General features: G+C 37.7%; 1 protein-coding gene across 5 annotated transcripts in view; it reads left to right on the plus strand.

Annotated features, from left to right (window-relative positions):
- Positions 1–26,586, plus strand: part of LOC128025396 (RNA binding protein fox-1 homolog 3-like) — a 388,629-nt gene that overhangs the window by 254,087 nt on the left and 107,956 nt on the right. Inside the window, exon 1 of one of the 5 annotated variants that reach the window (XM_052611729.1) lies at positions 21,347–21,699. The exons of the other annotated variants lie outside the window; for them this stretch is intronic. Coding sequence (XP_052467689.1) covers positions 21,574–21,699 — 126 coding nt within the window. The 5' untranslated portion in view covers positions 21,347–21,573. Of the gene's footprint in view, positions 1–21,346; positions 21,700–26,586 lie in introns of those variants that run through there. 5 annotated transcript variants of the gene reach the window in all.

A 26,586-nucleotide genomic window follows, 5' to 3' on the forward strand; every position in this document is an offset into this window, starting at 1 on the left:
TGGCCAAAACAATAAAGAGTTCAACATAAACTGTTGCACCAACAAAATAATACATAGTTCAACATAAAATGTAAAGTCCACGCTAGTTGCTATATGTTTTGCGTTTAGGTGATACTTGAGGCTGGATGTGCTGCTGCGGTGATATGCGAACGCTAGTTGGTGCTCCAGTATAATCGGTCCCGCCGAAACTCATCCAGTGAGAAACGTTCTGCGGTGCAAAAATAAGTTATTAAAAATGCGGGAATTTTTTTTTCTGTAATTAATTAATCTTAGTTAACGCGTTATTTTTTGTGTAATTAATTAATCTCAATTAACGCGTTAAAGTCCCAGCCCTAGTTATTTTCATTAAAATGGATAAAAAAATACTTTTACATTTTTTTTTTATTGAAAATTTTTTATTTTGATTAATTTAAACCTGTTTAATTTAATATATTAGTATTGTTAGCTTAAACACAAGCTATTAAACTTACATGTATCTCAGCTATATCTCAATTAGTGGAACAAAATATAAATATTTGTTGAAAAAACATGTAAAGTAAAAAATGGTGCCTTGGCAACTAAGCGAAATTAATTATCAAGTTGAAGTACTATACTAAAAATGCAACTGAAATACTGTATTTTTAAAAAATCAGCTAAAAAACACAAAATGACTAGTTGAACAAAAATGTATGTGAAAACTGAAAAATTCTAAATATTAATATATACTAATAGTATACAAATGACAATACTAAAATAGAAATTATAACACTGAAATCCAAACATTTAGAGCTATATATATATATATATATATATATATATATACATATATATATATATATATATATATATATATATATATATATATATATATACATATATATATACATATATATATACATATATATATATATATATACATATATATACATATATACATATATATATATATATATATACATATATATATATATATATACGTATACATATATATATATATATATATATATATATATATATATATATATATACATATACATATATATATATATATATATATATATATATATATATATATATATGTATATAAAGTATCATGGAGTTTATGTATAATTTATGTAGCTAAACTGTCTCATATGGTCTAAACAAGGGAGGGTAAAATGCTTTATTCCATTGAAAATACAGATTCATGCACTTGGCGCTTTTTGGCTTTGCCAGTCTCTAGCTTCCCTTTCATCTGTCATTGAATATGTGAAGCAGCAGCATCATGGTAAGATACGCATTGCAATGGTCAGGTGACCGGGATCAGTTAGAACCTCCCATCCACCTCAGCGAGCCCCTGGGGGCCTCACTACCGGCAGAGGGCTCCCTGCTGCTCCTCCCAGCTCCTCCCTCCATCATGTGTAATCCCATCGCCTCACGCTGACTCTTACACACCTGTCACGGCCTAATCTTCTCCTCGCTGCAGATAAGACCATTAAACAGCAGAGCAGGAGAGGGATTTCTCCCCTGACTACAAAAAGGATCCGTGAGCCAAAGAGAATCATGCTGTTCTGCAGATAGTAGAGAGAAAGAGAAGGAGAAACAGAAAGGGGACATGGTGGCTCAAGCTTATCACTTTTTGCTATTACATTAGCTGTGTTTACACAGGGTTTCCCAAGAAAAAGGTCATTACAGGGACGCTCCATTATCTTCCTCTCTCTTTCGACTTCCTCCGATCTCCGTCTTTCTGAAGGTGGGAGTTTAAGGCATTATCCCCTTCACAGTTTAATGCCTGACACCTTTCTAATGGTCTGTGGGAATGAGAGGTGAAGTGCAGGAGATCAGTGGCCCCCTGCAGATTCCGCCAGCTCCAGATACAGCGTGCAGGGATTTGGATCTATGGATCGATAGTGCTGTGGTCAGGCCCAGGAAAGAAGGAGCCAGGTCATGCGGAGGGCTTCTGCATCCTCCGGCCACTGAGCCAAGCAGTGCACTGAGAGAGAGGCTGACCGTGAAATGAATATAAAACAATGAGCATAATTACTCAAAGAGTTCCCGAATCAGCAAGTGTTGACAGCTGACTTATTAGGGGGGATGTTGGCCATCGCCTCTTCCGAGGGCACATCTTTTAGTAAATGTGAGCAGAAGAAGTTAAGTGAGGGTGTAGTTTGTTTAATATAAAATCTTTTTTTTTATTTACAATAATCGTTAAACAAAAAAGAATAGTTCATCTAGGGGGGAAAAATTTCATAATTTACACACACTGTAATTTCTGAACTTTTAGTTTATGGTGTTCTTTATTCTGTGCAACACAAATTAAGATATTTTGGAAAATTGTATGTTTCTTTTGAAAATAAATAACGACCTTTTTTTCATTTTTGGATGAATTATCTCATTAACTTTTAATTTAATTAACATTATTATTATTATTATTTTATTATTATTATTGTTATTTTTTTTTATTTTTTTTTGGATGTTGCATTGAAAATCCATATAGCTCAAGTATTTAAAGGGCTACATTCCTCTTCAATGTGAGTAGCATGACATCTCAGAGTGAGGGACGAATCAGGAAAGCTCTCTTAAGCCCCTTTCACACTGCCATTCCGGCAAATACAGGGGTAAAGTGTTCCTGCAATTGTTCCCTGGTCGCTAGATTTGGCACTTTCACACTGCCAGTGATGACCCGGTATATGTGCGTGCTTTCACACACAACCCTTGAAGATCCCGTAACGACACGTGACATCAGGGCGTGACGTGTAATTTACGAGTCGTCAACGCTAGGCACGTTATACTTTTACTGAAGCAAGCAAACGATCTCTGCGTCAGCGCGGAAAGTGAGTAACTGAGTCAACTGATCTCTACTTCATTACAGTTTGCACATATGTTTTCGACGCGAATGTTGATCTTCCTTCAAAACAGCCGGTAAAAGAGTCGCGCGATAACCGCGTCATCACTTCGACACAGAATTAGATCTGGCTTTTGTTCACACAGCGCTCGTCCCGGGTTGAACCCCGCAATGTCACTAGGTCCCTGTCCCGGGTTCAATTCGGTAATCAATTCCGGGATGTGGTTGCTTTCACACAGAAGGCGACCCGGCAATGTTCCGGAAATATTGCGGGTCCGACGTGCAGTGTGAAAGGGGCTTTAGGGGGTGTTGAGTTTAGTACAGAGCCAGGTACAGCTGTTGCTCTGCCAGCCATGGGTCATTAAGATACAGAGGGGACACACAGACTGTAAAACTAATGGCAGGACACTGACATTAGCGTTATAGGTTATTGACCCATCTGAAGGGATTGATGGTGCAAATCAAGCGACGGTGTCAAAGGAAATGGGAGAAATAAGAGCATTTTCACACCCTGTGCCCACTAAGAGCACAAGCACCAAATTCACAATCAGTTCCCTGTGAATTTTACAAGATGACACTCGAGAGAAATCCTCAACTCCCACCGGCAGTTTTTACATGCTTTTCTCTCTATCACCTTCCCTCCCATCTTTCTCTCACATTCTCGCTCTGTCTTTGCTCTCTGGTGTGTACAGGTCATGCAGGAAGAGATGTGCCGTTTGAAGTGTGTTGACTCTTTTATTCCCTGTCCCTTTGTTCCAAGGACTCCCACAGCTTGACATGTCTCAGTTCACAGCCTGCGTGTGTGTGTGTGTGTGTGGACTTAAGATATGTGTTATGTGCACACTTCAACTGAATCTGAATAGCACATTAAAGTGCTATGAATATAACAATTATGTAATCCTATGAAGTGACAATCTGTCTGCTTATCTTTTATCTGTTTATCCCTTTTTTCCTATATTTTAAAATGTAGGATATAGTTTAAAGTGAAAGTGATGTGACATACAGCCAAGTATGGTGACCCATACACAGAATTTATGCTCTGCATTCAACCCATCCAAAGTACACACACACACAGCAGTGAACACACACACACACACACACACCCAGAGCAGTGGGCAGCCATTTATGCTGCGGCTCTCAGGGAATGTAATTTGTTTTTGTAATGTAAATGTTTCAGAATGTAAATATTTAGAATGTAATTTCTCTATTGTCACCTTATAGTTGCCTGAAGATTTTAATTTTGTCATTTGAATTTAAGAAATTGTATGTTATCGATCTTATTATAAACAAATCATCCATGTATGTTTCTTGACAGACTCTGGTGACGTGTTCCCAACTTTTTCAATCTCTTAATACACTTAAAAAGGAAGTTTCTTGCCTACTCTCTTTTTATTTTTGGTCTTCAACAAAACAAAGAAAACAATTGACTGCAAGCTCGCATTCATTTCTTCAAAATGTGAAATGGCCACTTCTCTAACAAATCAACAACAAAAGGATAGAACCATTTCCCACACTATATTTTTCATTCAGATCTATGTTGCAATACTGAACTGTTTCCAGTGATGATAATCATTGTGCAGAACCTGATTTGTTTTGTCCAGTTTGTGTAGACTATATCAATGATCATTAAGCGGCAGTTGCTTTTGGATTCGCACCAAAACAATCATGGTCTCTAGATCAAGTGAACTCTGGAATGCTTTTGGTGAGAATGCAATAAAACTAAATAGATATATTTGATGAATCTTTGGAGACACAATCTACGGGTCACTGTGATGTTAGTCTATCACTATGACAAATTCTGGTCCGTTTTGATATAATATAAAGCAAACCAAGCCAGGGAGAAAATGCAACAATTTATTGTTGCTATTAGTGTGTCATTAAACTGGGCGATTTTTATTTCAAATACATTCTGTTCTTTTTGAACTGTTCTCCAGCCAAAAAAAAAACAAAACAAAAAAATGATGATGACACTTTTTTAATGGTTATGTAGTTGTTGATTCTAGGGAAATAGTAGAACTGTGAAACAGAAACAGTGTCTGTTTAGTGTAAGATGTATGTGCTGTTGGAAAACAGCTCCATCTAAAATGCCTTTTAGATGGTCAATCTCTAAATTATGGTTACAAATGTCTGGATTCATTCAGAGAAACATGCAATGCAGTGTAAAATACCCTCCAAGTGCAAATAGAAAGGCCACTATATGTAACTTTTAGTGCTTGCCACTGAACTCACCAGTTCACCACACTCAGAAGATCTCGCAAGGCCAACTGAGGTTTTCTTTATTCCAGCTGGATGCTCCACTGGCCTAATGGGGTCTATCTGCAGGCCTTCAGTTTGGGTATATTTGTCTAAAAGCCTTTTTAAATGTCCTACCATTTGGTTTTGGGAGCAGGAGGCAAGCAGGAACTAACTGGGCTGATGCTAGGAGGGTTTAAGGAAGGAGCTGAAGGAAACAGGTCAAAAAGAAATGAACAATGTCAACTTTTCCAGTTTCTTTTATCTCAGTTTATACTAATGGTTGCAAATTGTTAGAGGATATTTTTTAGTGATATCAGTTTCTTACGATCTTGTTCTTGCTCTGTGTGTGCCTTGTGAGCTCGAGAGCTGTAAGGCAGTTTTAGGGCATTTGTATTTTATTTTATTTTTATTTTTTTATTTTTTTTTCAGGCCTTGAAAACACATGTAAATTAGTGAAATATTGCTTGGACCTAAAACATGATATAGGCCAGATGTTGTTATTTTTAAATACTCTATACTAAAAGAAACAAAAAAAGACATGTTTCTTCAGTCAAAAAGAATGGGAAGTCTTACACCAGCCTTTCAGTGCTTCCTCTTACATTGCTATTAATGTAATTCTGATGGTTTGCAGCTGATCAGTGACAAGCTTGCAGATTTATTTACTTTGCTGATTTATTTGGATTGTAAATTGTGCTTACTAGCATCTCGTGCTACACTGGCATCTCTTGCTGCAGTGATTCCATCTTTTTATTCGTTTGACAAAATATATTCAACACCCGAAATAAAATCTGAAATATTCACATCGTGTTTTTTTCCAGCAACCGAACAATAAAACATTGACCTACTGTAATGTGTGATATTTCAGATTCGCTTTCATTTAAAAAAATTGTTCAATTTCAAAATATTGTTTTAAACATTGCTCAGGCCTTAAGAAAAAAAAAAATTTGAACAGTCAATAAAAAAAGGTTAAAAAAACAGAATAAACCCTTCTTTCCCCACATACAGTATCTCTTAAATGAGGAAAATGTCAGCCTGTCATAACACAGCCTAAATTGACAGACAGGTGTTTTCCCTCACATTCTAGTCAGCGTTTATTGTACCTGTACATCATTGCTGATCAGCAGCATTTATGATCTAATGCTGATACTTTGCAGGTCGGATCTGTCCTTTTAACCATAGCGTGAAATAGACACATTCCCATTTTGATCAGTCAGAACCTGCTCTTCCACTATATGTCATCATCATATCAATTTGAACTTCCATAAATGCCCAAAACTTTCAAACAGATTCTCGCAGAACATACTATTACTATCATAGATATATTGGTTACTCAATAGATCTGGTTTTATGGAAGCGGTCTGACGTGCCGCTATGATGCAGCTATGTGCCCATCACCTTCCCCTTCTGTGAAAAACACTTTTTCACTCTTTGATTTAAGGATTCTCCAAGCGCCTTTATTGTGCAACATCCCTCAAACAAGTCTTTTGATTCAGCGAATCCACACTGCTGCAGCCTCTCCTGAGAGGAGGATCTTTTCACCTATAAGCACATCTAATTGAATTAAAGCACGTAGCCTGTTGTTCTTGCCTTATTAAAAACAAGCGCCTTCCATTAATTCAATAATGAGATTTAGTCCAAATGATTGTCCTATTAGACACAAACCCTCATTCGCCACCCATTCGTTTGACTTCACCTCAATGTGCCCTGCTTGCACCTCACAGGTAATTATGTCGGAATTAATGTCACATGTAGTAATTGGATTCCAAAGCAAAGATACCTCATAATAGCACTTGTAATGAGGAAAAGCCAGCAGCATAGAAATTCAGTATTATAACATGAGACGGTGTTGCCACACTGGATCAGGTGGAGAGGCCGTCCTAATGAATAGGCTCTGTATGGGGCCATCCTTTGATCATGGGACCTCAAAGAGCGCCGACTCCATCTCGAATCAGAGCTTGTGACATTGTGTGATAGACAATCGGGGAAAACGCTGTTTTACCTTGTTAGAATTGCTTTACAAACAGCACCATTTTTTATAGTTGTGTAAAGGTGTGTGTCTGTGTGATTTGTAATTTTAAACCTCCACTGTGCTGTTTTTAGGCACACAACCAAACGCAGTTGATAGATAATGCATTCTTATTAGAAATATTTATCTTGCGATTTATTGCCTGTTTTTGCTGCACAATATGCTTAAAACAGCATAGATATAGAATGAATTTATTTTTTTTATTTATTTATTTTTTTGTTGCTGTGCTTGCAAGGCAGAACTGCATTAATATTCCTTAAACGTTTTAGCTACCCATGCAAATGACTTTTTTTTTTTCCATTGGATTTAGCCCAAACTGCTTAATTTTGCTTTGTAAATCGTTCCAGCTGTTATTTTGCAAACTCTATATTTACTTAGTGTATTTACTTAGATTTAAAATGGAAGTAGTGGTAACTTTATAATATTATTTGCCCGCTGAAATGTGATTGGATTTGCATACTGAATTGTGAATTTTTAGCCATCTCTATCCGCCTTTAAAGTGTTAATGCAGTGTTGTGTTGTGAGCTGGTTGCTCAAACACAGCCGAAATAAAACAAGACACTTGCTGACTGTCATTATAACAGCAAAGCAGCATTTCATTTATGGAGAAGCAAAGCCTAAAACTTTAATGCAATTCTTTTCTTGCTTTGCAAGCACTAGTTTTTCCTTCAGGAAATGCAAATCTAGTTTTTTTTTTTTTATTATTATTATTATTATTATTATTGCTGTCCGTATCAAGAACGCTATTATTTCATTTGCTGTTGTCAGTGTTGCGAGTTGCTATTCAATAGTTCATTGACAGAATGACACAATGTGTTTATTTTTCATTTTCATTTCCTTCCTTCAGTCTATTTTTTCTTTCTTTCTTTCTTTCTTTCTTTCTTTCTTTCTTTCTTTCTTTCTTTCTTTCTTTCTTTCTTTCTTTCTTTCTTTCTTTCCCAGTTCAATTCATACAATTGTTTAGAAATGGCAGTGAGAGGACAGGAAATCAGTGAGCACTTGTTCCCAAGTTAAAGACGGTAGTCTGAAATACACCTGACCTTTTCAGCATGTGTGGGAGAGGAAGACAGACCTCAGTGTACGTTCAGGGTCCCACCGCAGCAACGTGGGATAGAGCAGCTGACCAGAAACAAATAGAAAGAAGCAGCAATCATTTTGCTGTGCTCTGCAACTGTTAGAATTTGGCCCATCATCATTCTAGCTATTTAAATTTTAATGCTGTTGCTTCTCTGAGCTGCCAGCGAGGCAGGACCGCTCTCAGTGCAGTGAACACAGTTCGTTTGTTGGCGTGTTTTTTTCTCGTCTTGTGCCTGTGCTTGGTTTACGGTGTTTTGACTGTTAAATTGTGCTCATAAATGCATATGAGTGAGTGTTTACTTTAATTAACCGACTCTTCATCCACATATGTCCTCGTGTTACAAATGCACGTTATGGGAGGCAAACAGCGTTCACGTTTTTCCCAGTGAAATTCCACATCTTTAATTTCTGCGCCCACCTCCCACCACCTTTCCTTTCCCAGCTCATTAATATTTAAACTCACACCTTCAACACACTCTCAAAAAAAAGTGGGAAAGGGGATTGTGTTCTCAGGGATCCCTTAATCCCCAGAATTAGCAGTTTCATAGCAAGGAGCCATTTGTAGATTAGAGAGATCAGGCTCACGGGATCCTCCTTTATACTCACTACTTAAATACTTAGAATTCTAATGCAGCTACAAGACCCTGTTTAAAGTTGCCCTTTAAGACCTCCTTCGGCCCCCTCGTGCTGTAACAAAGACTCTGAGAGGACTTCGTCAAGAGGTCGTGGAGTGATACTTTAGCGTGTGTGTTTATTTGTGTGTGTGCCCGACTAATATTCAATTTCATAATGTATTTCATTGAAATAACTACATTTGGGACTCTGGGAGCGCAGAAAAGCCTTTAATTTGTAATCATACATATGTATACACCGTGCCTAATCCGCACACTGTTAATGTCTTACTTTCATTTTTCGCTCAGCTAATTTGCCATTCATTCCTCATTCCTGTAATGTGTGGTAAACAAGCCTTCTTTTGGGGCAGGAATTTCTGCCCTAACAGCTTGTGGAAGACGGATCAAACAGTCGCTATCTCGCCTCATTTTCATATAATTTGCCCGAGATGACAACTGTCTATTTTAGCCAGATGAGATAAAGTCTGATCCAGGGGAGGCAGAGTGTTTTTAATAATCATCTGGCTGGAAGTAATTTAGTCTTGTGCTTGTGTGGAAATTGAATCTTTGTATTATGGTCTCAACCAGTCCAAATATGCAGTATTAGCATGAACCTGGTGAAATTATCTTTAGAGGTGTACCCCTGACGCAATCAAAACCAGTAAACGTTGCCTTTTTTTAATCCAGGTGTGCTAGAAGTAATTTGATATGTTCTGTCACCATCAAAGATTAATCTTTCATGTCAGTCTTCACATAACATTCCAAATCTTCACATAACATACCCCTACCCCCAGTCCCTCTCTTCCTTCCGCTCTCTGGAACATTCATTCGTGATATTAAGTGAAGAAAATGACTTGCGCTTGAAAACCCTCTGAAATTGAATGGATCCGAAGCGATGGATTACATGCCATTCATTTAGATAGAGGCAGGCTGAGGAGGTGGTGCGGGAGGCTGGTAATACTGAGTGGCTTTTGCCTCACGGCCGATAAATTGCTGGTGCACTAAACCTTTGGAGGGTGAAACACACATCGCCGGTAGCCTGCAGTGACACAAGTCTTTTTATTAACCATTGTCGCACAATAGGACATGACCAGCATGCTCCATTCCTCACATGTCGAGTATTTCTAGCTCCTGGCCCACTCAACCAATTACCGCAAAACACGTTTTAATGACTTTTTTTTTTTTTTTTTACCTGTGGTAGTCTTCCAATAGATCTACACACTGTCGATTTCTACCTAGACATGTGTGCAGCCCCAGATTAATTAGCTTTCTACTTTGTTTTAAATTTGAACCATTTTTTTTTATCTAAACTATTACTGTAGGTATAAATAAAATCGCAAAAACAAATTCTGCATGGTCTAAATTTGATAATTTGATAAAGTCACTTTCTGGAGTTCACTTTCGGGAGTTCAGTTTTGTCTTTTCTATAAAAGTATTGTGATCACTGGTTGTCAGGTTCACTACAGGGAGAAAGGAAAGAAAACATTGAACAGGAAAAAAAAAGAAGGAAGTCAGCAAGGAAAAAGGAAATAAGGCAGGAAGAAAAGAAAGGAAAAAAGGGGAATGAAATTCGGAAGAAAACATTTAGGGAAAAGGAAAAAAAGACAGGAATGAAAGAAGGAAAAGGAAGGAAAGGGGGATGAAAGAAGAGAAAAGGTAAGAAATGCAGCAATGAAATAACTAAAAGGTTAATGAAGACAAGAAGGAAAGGAGGGAAAAGGGAAGGAAACAGTTAATAAATATAAAGGGAAGTAAAGCAAGAAGAAAAAGGTTAAGGAAGGCAGCAAGGGAAAAATGCAAGGAATGCTGCGAGGAAGTAAGGAAAAAGGAGTGAAAGCATTAAGGAAATAGAAAAGTATGGCAGCAAAGAAAAGGGAAGACAGACAGAAAAGGAAAAGTGAAGCCAGCATTAAGAAAAGAAGGAGAAGTAAGCATCATGGAGAAAGGGGAAGACAGCAAGGAAAAAATAAAAAAAGCAAAAGAAGGCAGAAAAAAAGAAAGGAAAAGGTTTGGAAGTACTGGGTGTAAAAAAAACTTTTTTGCCTGTTTGGTCTTGGCTCATATAACTTAGGACCCCAGGGAGCCAAAATAACCATTCTTGCCCTCTCAGAAAGAAAAAAAAAACTGTTTGTTGTCTTGGTTCCTTCAGCATTTGTTGCTTCTGTAAAACCATACAAATATGATATAAAATGGGACTTTAAATAAACAGTAACAGCAGGTCTTAGATTATGTTTGCAGTTTAAATTTATTTTTTAATGCCAGTGGAGGCTCAAATGAAGTTGTACGTAGTACAGAATGGTGCCAAAACTGTTTACTGTGGTACATTATCATATAGGTAGTGACAAAGTGGTGGAATTTACAGGTAGGTATTGGATTACGAGAGAGAGAATAAGTGAAGGAGGGACTGAATGTGCAGTGTGACACCGCTGCACTGGTCCGGATGACTTCAGAACCCGCTCAGATATTGCAGGAGGCCAGAATGCGGCTTCTGCAACCTCCATAACAATGTAACATCCACCCTGGTGTGCCCCCCCCCCCCCATTACCAGCTGTTCCCCGTCACCGCTGCTGAGCGCAATGCCATGCTATGCAGCCCGCTTCTGCACAACCTGTGCCAATGGATACTAGCACTCCTGCGAGAGAGGCCTCGTCCTCCGAACCTGTTCCACTGCAGTGAAGCTCAAATTCCTCCGCCATAAATTTGTTTCTTAGTTGTCTATTTGCAGGGGCGTGTCCATGTGATAGCCAAGGGTGGCACTGGCCTCCCCTGAAATTTGGCTGGCCACCCCATTTAAAATGCTCTAGACACGCCAGTGGAAAGCCAATGAAAACAACGTAACATCACTTGTTAATACATCTAAATGTAATCCTCAGATAACTCCGCATTTTTAAAATACAATGAAGTGAGAGAAGCGATTGAAACCTAACATCCCGGTCTGGAGGGAAGCAGAATTACCTGCGAAGCTAAGGATAAATCAACACAAGCACAAGAAAGAACATTTACACGTCATGCTTGATTGATATTATAGAGCTGCTCGATTGTACGAGGTATCTCCTCTGTGCCGGAGTCCTTCAGCTGCTCCTCGTTCCTCCTCCTCTCCTCCTCTCTTCACATTTTCTCCTCGAAATGCCGGATGGGCTTGTTCACTTATTCCCGCTCTTATTTACTGAGTGTTCAGGAAGAAAAATTAAGTTTATGGTAATAGGGCTGTATCAGGCAGGCCAAGGTGCATTGTTTCCATCTGGGTGCTCTCTCTCGCTCTCGCTCTTCCTCTCTCACTCCATCTCCATCTTTCTCTCCCTCTCTATCCATTTCCACCTGATACCCATTGTCTATTCAGTTATCTTTCTTTTTCACTCAGTTTTGATAATTTTTACAGCCTCAGAGATCAGCTTCAACAGTCTAGGTCTGTTGAGAATGAATGGGGTCTCAGAAACTCCCCAGAAAGAGTTTACATGAAAAAATAATAATCGCGATTTCCAAATTATCTCATTATACATGTTCCTCTTATTTGTTCAAAACCCAGTAGCAATATTTTATTTAAATTTAACCTTTTTTTCATATCATAAAGTAAATATAAACCAAATAAAAATAGATTATTCGCAAGCACTGTATGTACACAAATTAAATGACTGTACCATATACCACCTTTATAAATGCGGTCAACAAAATATAATTTTACAGTATATAGTAGAGCAGAAGATGAATATACTTCAAATATGGTTAAGCCATACCTGGAAGAAAAAATGTTAAATTAAAATCAGATTGTAATAATATTGAAACTCCATATACATCGGGAAGAAGGAGGCGGGAACCGGCGCACAATCAAAACATTTTAATATTCAAAAATAAATACAAAACAGCGCACCAGCCCCTCGCGGACGACTGGTGCGCATAAATAAAAAGCAAACACATAAAATAATGTCCCAGGCCTGGTCCTCTCTCGTCCTTCACTATAGTCGCTCCAGTTTTATATCCTTCCATCTCCTACGTGGGACTCGATACCGGCGGTGGGGCTCAGGTGCAGCTCATCTCCAATCACTACACCTGGCCTCACTCCTACTTCCCACGCCTCTCGGCCCCGCCCCACTCCCCACACAGATACTATATGAATACAATTTAAGAATTGGTTTGTATTGCTCAAAAATTGTAAGGCGCTGACACGAGCGCTAAAATACTTTTGGGAGCACTTAGCAATCATCTTGAGATGTGTTGACATTTTAACCAAAGCGGGGGATTTTCCCTCTGCCATCTTGCAATTGAAACATCCACTCCGGAGCATGTTGCAAATATGGTAAAGTGCCGTTTCTGTCGAGCGAGTTTCCCCTGGTGAACCACAGCCTCAATAAATCACACACATTTGTTCCACAGAAATGCAAATGCTGGTGGAGGTGAGCGTAAATTTCATCAGGCATATATTGTACGTTGGTGTCAGAGAGAAGTAAACCAGAACAAGCCAGATTGCCTTGGTGAACTGCATTTCCACATGACGTCAGAAGACTACTGTACGTCTTTAAAACAAATCCCGAGGTAGTGTAGTCACTTTAGACTCTTGGTGTTAAGATATTGTACGCACACATATGCTGTGCTGTTCGCCGTTCTCTCTCCTCACCTCAAAGGCATGCAGAGTCTCTGAAGTTTTTTTTTTTTTTGAGGGCAAGGAGAAAAGAAAAGACTGTGTGATGGAGAGTATGATGGAGCAGCAGAAGAGGCCGATGGAGCGCTGTCTCAGTGCTCTGCCCGAATGATGGATGAACTTTGAACAGATTTGCTCAACATTAAAAGGGTCGGTAGGCCCCTGGGCCTGTAAGGCAATGTGGAAGAGAGAGAGAGAGAGAGAGAGTGAGGGAAAGAGAGAGATGAGAAATAGTGCCGCGTGCCATGGACTCCGTTTATAGGTGCTACTCTTAGATTTCGCAGCCCCATCGCCAACAGCAAGCCACACCAATATTTCAGGTGAGGGGTTGACAGAGAGCATTTTGGGAAATGATATTATGTAGAGATATTAGAGTAATTCACCCTGGGTTGGCTCTCCCTTACTGCCCTGTCCGTTGGGTGCTCTATTGTCACCTAATTCTATTCTGGTAGTGCTGGAGACTTAAACCTGGAAAGTTCACACCTTTACATTGAGATTAATGCCTGAGGGACACGGTAAATGTTCTAGCTCATTCTATGGTCATTCTATGGTATTTAAAATGTAGACACTCTCTGAGGTTCGACCTTTCCTATAGTAGAGCAGATGGCATTACAATAAAACCGGTTTCTGTGGTTGGCTGAATGTAAAAACCTGTCATTATTTTTTCCTTTTTTTTTTTTTTTTTTTCCTGCTTCCCAGGTTCACATCGGAAGTGCCAAATGCAGTCCAGGATTCCCAAATCAATAATTAGCTCCTTCATTTCGACTCATCGCACAACCTCTCAGCTTTAATCACTTCAAAATACACTCGCACAATAGTGAGCTAATTTACTTAAAATTATATTTTCAATTATGCCCTAATAAACCCATTTTACTCTGGGTAATCACAAGTTACCCTTTGAGCTAATGCAATATGGCGCAGTGTGAAGTCAAATTCAATTTCTTGCAGTGAAATGAAAAAATAAGCACATGCTCTCAATCATCATGCCAGAGGTTTATTCATTGTCGACCCCCACTGCTGTTCAGCATGATGTGAGACAATAAGTACCCAGCAGTCTTGACTAGCGAGCCTCAGGTAGTTATAAGCAACAGCTATATAATGGTTTGTTTTATATGATGAAACTTCCCCTAGTGCAATACACAGTGCTTTTTCATGTTGCAGTGAAACGGTAGATTAGTGCATCACCCTGCAAGATTTTCAGCTTTGTTTTGATTGTTGCAGGTAATATGGTTGGACAACCATTGCCTTATGCAATGTTCATGACCTTCATGTGAAATGGCTGCTATTGATACTCAGTGAGGTAAGAGAAGGAAAAATGGCAGAACTGTGATGTTTTGCTGGTTTTAAACCAGTTTTAAACCTATACACAAACATAAATTAACAGGATTCTGTGTTTCTTACTAGTAATGGGAGGTTTGACTCGTTTTCTGTGAATCTATCTATCTATCTATCTATCTATCTATCTATCTATCTATCTATCTATCTATCTATCTATCTATCTATCTATCTATCTATCTATCTATCTATCTATCTATCTATCTATCTGTCTAACAGGGGACTTGCCCAAATATATGAAGAGTTTGGTTCCAAAATGCTATAAATTCATTTAGATTAATTTGATTTAAAAATGTTTTTCTTTACCAAGAAAGTGGCAAGATGAAAACCATTTTTTTTTAGTGTCACAAACTTTCACATATCCTCTTTAGGTTATAATAAAAATTAAAATTCAAATCCAGATTTAGATTTTCAATTAACATTAAATTTTTTCCCCAAAATGCTATATTAGATCTTTTTTTAAATACATAAATTTATAATTTTATTTAATTAAAATTGAATTATTCATTTAAAAATGCAATAAATCCATTGAATCAATATGAAAGTTATTTTTCATATTGAAATGCAATATCGCGTTCATAATCGAAGTCGATTCCTCTAATGAATGCAATATTGTGTAGTTTTTCGGAGATCTACAGCTTTGTGTATTAAATGCCGCTCTATCTGAAAGCATATCATGGAGATTTACCGATACTATTAATCACGGAATCGGCCAGATGACCAGATGCGCATGACAATCACATGCGCTTTGTTTGTTGATCACAAAGTGCAAAGTAGATGAGGAAAACTAAGATGCTGGATGTATTCAAAGCACCGTCATTACTGTCTAGAGTTGGTGGAATGATGCGCTGTGATTGGTATATAGAATTTTGCAGAGAAAGGAGATTACCGTTTGTCACGGTTTGAAAAAAATGGGAGAAAACATGACCTAATAACTCAGCGGGTATCGCATTTTGTATAAAATTTAATTTTTACTTCTCAATACCGACCAGATATGGTGGAAACTCAACCTTTTTTTAAATTGCCATTTATCGCCATATCAAATCCTTATTTTACACTTTAAAATAAATGTGGCATCTATGGATCCTTAAAGAACCTTTAACTTTCAACCTTATTATTATGATTTCAATAAGTTTAAATAATTATAAATATATATATTTTTTAAACTGTACCGGTTTTCTGCCTGGACATTATTAATTTTAATTTCTGTTAACCTTAAACGCAATTCAGTAAAGTGCAAAACTCAAAATACAGGTAAAAGACCTGTTTTAAAAAAAAATCCTTCAAATGAAAAAATTGCACTGTGCCTTGTTTACAGATATTTTTTACAGTGTGTGTTTTTCTATTTTTATTTATTCAATTACAGCTTCCATGGATGACATAGGGCCCATTTGTTGTATCAGAGGGGGGTTATTGATTGGTGATTACACATTTGAACGTGGACACACTGTAATCTGTGTTAAAACCAGACAGCATTTTGTAATAAATGTAAGCTGTGCAATCACCTCAAGACTGAGGAGACACATTTGACTTTCATCTTTGCTATTGTTCCACTTTGCAAAGGATAAGCACCTTAGGGGACGAGGGTAGAAGAATGCCTAATGTGGCAGCCCCCTGTCAGGATCCAACCCCTTTGATTCCCCGTTTCAAACGGCGGCAGTACCAGCCAGGGACGACTCATGGGAAAGTCACTTTCCAATAGACAACCATTTTTGCATGCATTTGTTTTATGTGTGTCCGCAACTCACTGGAACTTGATAGCTTTTCAAGACCGTTTGTGTTTTGAATGCATCAGACATGCTCTTCCACCTCCCACTCTCATTCCCCCCATCCCTCGACCCTTTACGCAGTACCACCTTTTTGCCCCGATGCTACTCCACACCCTCCCAATCCCATCTTTCGTGCTGGGCTTTTTGCATTGTGTCAATAAACAAGACGTTCCCTGTCATGGGGAGGCTGGGAAAAAAAGAGTTCAAACCATCTTTGAAGTTACAGCAGTGCCGCTTTGAAGTTCTCAATGTCACAGGGCATTTAAGTTCTCATAAGGATGATTTGGGGAAAAAAAGTCTGAAAAATCTCAGACTTCCCGGTGAACTTCGAAGAGGCATCTTTACAGAGAAGATAAATGACATGACAGACATGATAAAATTCCTCTGTTCTCATTTGCACAGGAGAACATGAAAATTGCAAGGATATGACCAACTGCGCCATTGATCGTCCTATATGTATGCTAAATAATTGATTATGATGATTTTATCTGAGTATATCCACCAATATGCATCTGTGGGGTGGGGGTGGGGGTTACTCTTTTATAAATCAGGAGACTTGGAAATCTTGGTTATGTTTGATTTGAATGTCAGCTTTGTTTTGGATGTTTTTTATGAAAACAAATAAAATCAGAAGCAAATGAGACAATTGTCGTCAGAGTTGTGAGAGTACAGTATGTATAGTAGAACATCTCAGATCATTTGTTCTTGGATGAATTCCATGAGAAATGTTTGAAAATGTGTCTTAGATTTCATTGATGAGAAATGTTTTATGTTGAAATCAATGACTTTTGTTGCAGACTTTTGAATTTTGGCTCATTGAGACATTGTAGAAAATTGATTTTGTTCAAAAAATGAAAGGGTTAGTTCAACCAAAAGTGAAAAAGATTTGTATTTATTTAGTTACTGTGGTCCAATGTTGTCTGGAATATATACTGTAGGTTTTGAGGGTGAGTAGATGACGAATTTTTGTTTTTAAAATATCCCTTTAAAGAGTTGTAATTTGTATATTTTTATTTCCTGTGGGATGTATGGATTCATAAGTAAGAGGAAAGAAAATTGGAATGCATAATCCATCATGGCTCACATCCACAATCTACTTTCTTTGATTACAAGTGATTTGTTATAATTGGTGGACGGTGTGTTTTAGGGTAGTCACAGCACCTGAATGGCTTTGAAGTAGTGGTGTGTGGTTTGACTGATACAGTCTGAAATCTTATGTCATTATGCTCATCCGCACTGATGTTTCTGTGCCAACAGGGATCTTACAGTTGTCCCCGCTGATTGAGTGTCTATATAGCTACAAATGGAGCTTGTAAAACGACAGTGTGAAAAATCCACTCTATAACATATTCAAGTTTTACTTCAGTTTTCTTGAGTATGTGTATCCATCATGTGTGGATATCAATTCAGCAGTGTACTTTGTTTGAGAATATTGCAATGTATTTTTCAGTCATGCAGCATGTAAATAAATAAATCATAATTTCTCAAGGTGAGCAACAGTTTAGTTTCTGTCAAGAAGGTTTTATTTGAGTTTTATACATTGCTGTGAGTTACTCTTATTGTAATGCTGTATTAGACTGCAATATCTCCTTTAATGCTCTATAGTACTTGACCATTATGAGTGTGGACAAGAAATGGATATAGAGACCTTTAATACTAATGAGTGTTTGCGGTTGTCCACTGGTATTATGGTCAGAGTTAGCTTTAGTGAAAATGACTGTCTATTGAACTCATCTTTATTTCTTTAGCTTGCTCAGCTCATTAAAGCTAATGTCTCATCAGTTTCTATTAGCACTGCTAACAGAGTAGTGACAGCACACAAAGACAAAGAGCAGAATGAAAAGGAGCCGCAAAGATTTGTTTCTGAACCTTAAATTTGCAAAATGTTGGTGAAACTATACAATCAAATGATGATTCGTTCAAGTTTGCTTAAACACCAGGATATAGATAAACTTCAAGCACATTTTTTTTTTTTTCAGATCGGACAGGCATTTTTATTCACCATTTAACTCAATTGATAAAATTCTATCTTTTGTAAAGATTGAAGATTTGTCAGAAATTGGTTTCAAAAAATAATATAAAACATAATGTCTTAAATACCTCATACTTTATAATATATATATATATATATATATATTATAAAGTATGAGGTATTTAAGACATTATGTATATATATATATATATTACCGGTGGGTCGTTATCCGCGTTAACGTGCTGCGTTAACGGGAGACCCTTTTCGGGCGATAAAAAAATATCTAATGAATTAATCTATTCTCAAAGTTGGGTTGGGAGCTGGGTCTATACGAAGCAAGCTATGATGACTTTCACCTTGATATTTTATATAACCGACTGGGTGAGGCCAGCCTAAAAAGATGCTCAGGACAGTTGACGGGCCGCTGCTGCGCATCGTCACGAAAGCTCATCTTTTTCACGTGTTTTTAAGCCTTACCGCTTGTCGATTTAAACATTAAAGCATCCAAAAACAAGATGCGGAAAAGCTGAACAGAGTAGCTGTTTACTCCCGCGCTGTGCTCGGTGCGGAAGGAGAGAGAGAGACGCGTATCACGGACAGCGACACTGAACCGAGCTTTCTTCCACAAAGTTCTCCTCGAAGTCCTTCCTGCACCTAAACGAACAAATACAAATCGCAGTTTAAATAAACAAAAAGATGTGAAAGAGTCCAATTCAGCACTCGCGGTGTTCTGGTGTTCAGGGCTCGCGCAGAGAAAGGCGTCTCAAAACACTTGAACATCGAATTTGCTTATTTTTGCTCTTGTGCCGACAAATACATACAAAATATGTCAAAATATCCACCTTGGAAATTATGCTCGAAAAAACTGTCAGTTATTTCTTAAGTGAAAGTAAACAGTTGAGCAAAATAATGGGATGTGTATTATATTGGATGCGTTCGTCGTCTCTTAAAGTGACCGCGTCTAATTTAGCTACTGGCTGCTCTTGTCTGAATTACTTTGTAGTTTTAACAGTCAAACTATAAATTATTCAGAAACCAGATATAATTTTGACATACTCCATCTGCAGAGCGTATGCAGTCCGTGTGCGTAACGCAACATGTATGTGGTGCAGCACAGACTTGATGTGCTTTCACACAGGACGCGTTTGCAGTTCGCAACTCGGTACGTAAACGATCGCTGCACTGCTGCAGATGCAACACTCCTGGAACGCAACTGGAATCCGTTAACATGGGTACGTAAAAAAATATGCAACGCATACACACTGCAGACGGAGTATGTGTGAAACAGGCATAAAGTTGTTTGCACCTTGTGCAATGTGGAATTAGTTTACAGCTTTTTCAAACACTTTGTGATGTATTTTAGAAACAGGAGATGAGCCACTTTTCTAATGCACCACCTAGCTTGATAAACACTTCTCAAAGACTTACTGTTTGTCAATTTTATTTGGTTAACACACATATTCTGAATGCCTTCTGCAGAATTCGAATGAGCCATTTTAATCTAGATTAATCTAGATTAATTTCAAGATCACAGTGAGATTAATCTAGATGAAAAAAAATTAATCTATGCCCACCACTAATATATATATTTGCTAATTATTTGAACTGTTAGGTGGACATAAATTGAACAGAAAAAAATGTGTCATTGTAATGGTTTATTTTATGGAGAGGGATGAAGCTGGCACATTGGTTTGAAAAAGTGATTAAATTTAAATTTGATGTTTAGTTATGAAAATTATTAATGTTTTTATTATTGTTATTATTATTTGTTGTTGTTGTTATAATTTTACACTATATACTAAACTCCTTTATTTTCTGTTTTAGTCATCATAGCATTCAGTAAATTGATTATATGTTAAATTATATTCAGTTATTTGTGCTCTGAAAAGTTTAACTTTCAACAGAAATTTACAGTGCTTGGACCATAATTTACAATTTAATTACTAAGAAAACCATAAAGCAGACTTGCTGTACAAACCACACATTAAAACTCTTACCTGAGAGATCAATAAATCAGGATTCAATGGAAGTTTTTTATGTTAAAATCAAAACAATAATCAAAAGTGAATTAAAGCTGTGCTCGTCTCTTCCTCCTTTCGATGAAAAGGCGAAATGTTTTTTACCCCTCTGTTGTACATCATTCCAAACACTCTATGTTTTCTTCCAAACTAAAAAAGACCCTATTAAAAGAAATAAAGGTCCACCAAAGGACATTGTGGATGGGTTGCGTGGTTGTGTTTTTGCGGCTGTTGTGCAGTGCATCGGTGGGGGTTTGCTCCCCCATAATGGGGGCACATCTGGTGTGTCTGCATCCAAAGGGAAATAGATCAACCCCCCAAAGACCCTAAATGATCCCAACACATATCCCAGTCCAGCCTAGGGCTGTCTCACTCTCCCCAACCTTGGAACAAGACTTTGGCATCGGTGGCCATCACCTTTGATCACCTTCAATTATTAAGTAATGGTTAATTTAGAATTGTTACTAATTTAAAAAATTTTAATATCCAGGTGTCATTTCTTTTATTCCTTTACCAGACAGTCTGATGATTAAAGTGAATAATTAATGAAAAGATAATCAAAAGCAAATCAAATGTCTTGCGAGCTGTCTCACACGTGGTTGCGGAGAACTGCAATTAATAGCCGAGATTAGCTATTGTGATGTCATTATACATTCCCTTCATTTTCTATAGTGAGTCTGTTTGATCTTTGAATACCCCCGGGAACTCCTGCCTCCTCCCTCTCAGCATCTCTTCCCTTCCTCCTCCTCCTCCTGCTCTCCCTCGCTCTGGCAGAACCTCCCCTTTTCTCTCCGAGGGCTCACATTGGCTTCCGTATGTGTGTGTGCGTGTGTAAGAGTGTAAGTGAAAGTGCGCAGCCGAGCCTTGATGACAGAGGGCCCAGGACCATTCAGACGACTCACACGCCCGCGTTCAGCCCACCTCTACAACAGTTGAGAAAAAGAACAGTCCAGAGAAAGAACAGCAAAAAAGAGAACCAGAAAAAATAATCAAAAAGACTTCTGCACAAAACAAAGAAGAAAAAGGAATAGAGGCAGAGTGAGGGTTTCAGAGAGAGAGGGAGAGATAGAGAGAGAGGATCTCCCAGCTTAATGCGCAAAACGTCCCGCTACCACATGCTGTGCTCAATGGCCAACACAGGCTGTCTTCTGCTCTCCGGCTCAGGGATGCTAACTCACTCTCTCCAGTGTCCCCCTGCGTTCCTCTACCTACCCGAGGTAAGGCAATCCCAATGCGTCCGTCTTGCGCTCGCTCTTCCTTCCTCTTCTTCTTCTTCTGCTACTTGCAGGTGACACGTGCTAGCATTGTGTTCACCCCCTCCTTCTCATATGCCTCCTCCCTCATAGCCCTCAGCAGGGGTCATCCTTGTCTGTTCCCATCTTTTCATTCATGCTATGAGTTTTTGCTTTTATACTATTACACTATGCAAACTTGTTTGCTTGTATCTTTATATTAATTTTATATGCAGTAAGTGTCTGTACGTGCAATTAATTTCTTTACATATCTTTTATAAAACAAGACTATTTTTATTCTTTTATTTTTATGTTTATATATATATATATATATATATATATATATATATATATATATATATATATATATATATATAAACACCCCAATGAGTCAATCAGTGAATCAATCACACATCACTTACTCTATTCAAATTGTGTTTTTTCATTCAAGAATTTACTAATTACTTTTAAATTTTTCAAAAACCTAGGACTGTAATATAACTGAAACAGCTGTATTGATGTCCTTGTTGTTTAATTGTATTGAAAACTCTATGTTTCAGAAGTTGTGTGAATCTGTCTCTGCTTTTTGTGAGCTACCCACTGGCCGAATGTAGACAGATGTCACTGAATTAGTCCGTTCTAGTAAATGGGGATTGGCTAACTTTTCTGAAGGTGCTTGGAAATTGTGTGGCATATGAGGAACTGAAGTGATTGTTTTTGGCCGCGTGTGTGCTTTACTATGGGCGGCGTGTGTGATGGCAGGCTGCTGCTTTCCTCTAGACGGTGTATTATTGCTCAGATATAAAGAATGATAAGGCTGTTGAGAGATAGCCTGCCTCATGCTGCTACCAAATCGCTCCTCACTCATCACCTTAACAGTCACTGTCCCAGCAAACACACACCCAACACCAGCTGTCCGGGCCTCTGCTGTCCCAGCGCCGTTCACTGTGTGTGTACATGTGTGTCTGAGCATACAAATAAGGTGTATTTAAGAATTCATCCTGTAAATGCTTGCGTGTTTGAGCGTCCTCATAATTCCTCATCTGATTTTGAACAGATGTCATTGACAAGATGTCAGAGCTTGTTTTTGTGTACACCCGTAATTGATTAGCTGTGAGAAACATCTCTCAAATATCTGTCATATTGGGCTCGTTGCATCTGAGGCACTAGCTGGGGTTTGTTTCAATTTCAGTATTGCCATTTTGATACAGCGATTTCAGATTATTATTTTTTTTTCTTTCTTTTTTTAATTCGGTTGCTGTGAGAGTAAAAAAAAAATTTGAAACGCAGTCTTGTTCCCATCTATCAAATTTAGTATGACTCGCTTCCAAATAATACAGACAGATTCAAAAAGAGTTATCACACCCTCAGGGATTCTACAGGATCCCATTCGTTATTCCTTTTGCTATTGTTTGCTTTTATTCACCTGCTGAAATGGTAGCGACACACGGCACGTCACATCTTGTAGATAGTGAATTGTAATAAGATTTGTTTCGTGTCGGATTCCACACCTGTGTCTCATCTCAATAAAAATAGTTAAGGAAAATCTTTGTGTGCTTCAGAAACAATATGGTGAAAGCAAAGTGTGTTTTACAAAAAGTAAACTTACTCATTTAACAGTTATTAAAAGTGTAATGTATTTTTTTTTTTTTTACAAAAGTTGTAATTTAATATGTGTATGCAATTAGACAGACATCCTAAATCATACGTCACTCATACAATTCAATTAAAGACATTTTAATGTCTACAAGCATGTGAGAGAACAATTCTTTTTTGAGGTGAAAACAATGTAGAATGTTCAAGATTTTCACATAATTTACTGTGAAGTAAATTAGTGTGTAATGCATCTGTGTATATTTGTGTGTGTGTTTCGGCCACTGACTGCATGAACTAGCGCTGCTGAATGCTGTTTAGCTGCATTACTGTCTGTTTTCACTGGATTAGGAATTAACTAGGGATGCTCACAGCTTTTGTTTTCTATTTAATAGAAAAAGTTTGAGCCGTAGCATCACGCAGGTTATTTTTCAGCAAACAATATTTTTTCTCACACTGTGTGGAATTGCAGAACAAAACCATTGAAGAGGGCAGAACGTGTTTCCAATTCAGTAGCTTGATCTGTAACCTCATTTAAACAACAAGCCACTGTCGTTTGATACAGTCTGGTATTGAAAATAAAAAAGAATTGTCAGACAGTGATGTCAAGTGAGCGTATAAAAAAAAAAAAAAAAGGAAAAAATCCTTTAAGATATGAAACCAATTCTCCATTACAGTCTTCTTCTTCTTCTTCTTCTTCTTTTTTTTTTTATCAAACGTGACCTCTATCAACATTTAATTTAAATTTGGCTGGATAAGATTCCCTCCCTCTCCTTTTATTGCGGCAGAGGCTGGTTCTCAAGTCTTGAGTCAATACGGAGCAGTAAATCTGCTTGTGCAAGCATCTCTCCTTCCCTAGAGGACTGAAAATCTTTACCCATGCTCAGGATAGTTAAACAATTCTCGCTATTGTATGATTTTCTCCTGAGCCATGGAGCTGAATATTAGAAGCTTATTCTCCAGTGAGTTTTTAGTCATTTCTAGCAGTGGTCGAAGTCATTTTGCAAGTATAACTCCAAAATACACACACGCACACGTATAGGGAAAAAAAATTTTTGTGTGTATTTCACATGTTGAATTGTCAGCACAAAAGCTTCACCTGCTCTGCTGCAGGTGGTCTCTCGCATGTCTAGTGCTATAGAGAGGAATCAAGCCAGCTTTGAAAACAGCCAGAGAAGAGGTAGGTGGAATAACAAGGATGGAAACATTAAAGAGAGGAAGAGGAAGGTGTGGGGAAATGAAATCCATGAATGAGAGAGGGATATGAATGCTCAGCCACAATGAGATATAATTGGACGGGTGGGCTAGTGTGAGCAGAAAGGAGAGTCGAAGAAATGTAGGGAGTGGTTGAAGCTGTGTCTTTTTTTCCTGCCCCCCCCCCCCCCCCCCCCCTGAAGACTTCCTGCTGAGTGACACCAACCCCTGCTAACGACGATCAAATATTTTGCGCGCACACATAAGACTCACTCAAACTCTCAATATGAGCGTAACTCAGTATACACTCGCTTATCAATAGCGATGACAAAATGGGTTGGAAATGGAAGCGAAACCCCAGGGAATATGGATCAGCTGATGTCCATTGCACTAAAACAGATGTTGGTCTAGTTTTCTTTCTGGTTTGTCTTGAAACAGTTAGTGGAAATTAATGACAGTCACAATGAGGATGAATCTGTATAGCCGTTTGTATCAATACTGCGTATCAATAGGTAATTGTTTTGCTAACGGTATTGTAGTTAGCCTGTTTCTACTCTTAAACACATCTGATAAGATCCGATTAATGAGCCGGTCGCTCAGATGAGATTGTGCTTGAAAAGAAATGTGTTTTGTTTTGAATTCAAGGGATCCTTTTATATCACCTTGCACAAAATTAGTTTTACTCATCAGAGTCCCGCCAGAAATGAGAGTGCATTGTGCATTGTGCATGCATGTGTTAAGAAAAAAAGGTCTTGACTGGTGAAATTGACATCTCATCAGCACTGACGACTAATCAAAGCAAAGTTTAAATACTCCTGAGATTAAAAGCTGGTTATTATAGGAAATATATATGTGATCTGACAGCATCATAGCACAGTGGTGCAACACGCACATATTTAAACTTCTTTATACTGTATATACACACACACACACACACACACACACAACAAGGGGAGTGTTTTCCCCAGACTACCGTTGCTCTGCATTGATGTAAAGTTAACATAGCATTTTCATGTTAATACTAAATGGAAACGCTCTCCATGGGTTTTCTGTGTTATGTGAAGTGCTCTGGTTTTCATAAAAAAATATTGTTTTATCAGCTCCACTACATTACTGATTACAATAGTAAGGTGCCAACATTTTTCTCTGTCTTGTCATCCCTTCAATCTTGCGCATCCTAAATTGAAGGAATTTTTTTTGTATGCATGAAAATGAAGTGTGCATAATTGCTGCATTAGTTATGGATTCTGGAACAGTTAGGAAAGAAAGGCAGATTTATCATGTCATTGTTTGGATCATCACATTATTCATGTTTTGAGGCTAATCAATTCCAGGGATCGAGTTTCTGAAATAAAACCTGCGGATTCCAAAAACACAATGACTTCAGCACTCAAGTGAATTTTGTAGTAATTCTATAGCCTAAAGTAGTTGTGGTCTGTGCTGGTGATTTAATCAAAGGCGTAATTATTTTCATGGGCTTTATATCGCATCAGCACAATCAACAAAAAAAAGTTTCTTTGAATTTTTGCACTGCATTATTTAGTTCATGCAGCTAATTCACCAAAGCCCTCTCCTTCACTGTGCCCTAGTGTTAATGATGCATTGTATTGTTATTTATTAGGCCACCATATCAGCATCTATTTAGCCAACTCCATATTTATCTTCCTCCATAATTGGGCACACAATAGAAATTTGTCACTTTACTCTAAGCTTCTTTTTTTTCCAGAGCTGATGATTAACCATTTTACTAAACACTTTATATATCTCTATTTAGTTGTATAATCATGTCTGATATGATCTTTAGCTCTGAAGTCACTCAAAATGTATGTTTCTTAGGTTTTTAAACGTATAGTAGTATATGTTAATCAAATACAGTTATTAGAAGTAGTAGTAGTAATAATTACTACTAGTAGTAAAAACTTTAAATGTATTTTTTAAATACCTTGATAATTTGATGATATATTGAATTGTTTTATCTTCACTTTCAGTTTGTAGATTCTGATCAATTCTATATATTTAGATTAAAAGCTAATACCCAAATTTGATCAGTCACATTTTTATAAATATTTGGAAGAAACTTGTTGA

This window comes from Carassius gibelio, chromosome A12, assembly GCF_023724105.1.
Source record: "Carassius gibelio isolate Cgi1373 ecotype wild population from Czech Republic chromosome A12, carGib1.2-hapl.c, whole genome shotgun sequence".
NCBI classification, from domain to species: domain Eukaryota; kingdom Metazoa; phylum Chordata; class Actinopteri; order Cypriniformes; family Cyprinidae; genus Carassius; species Carassius gibelio.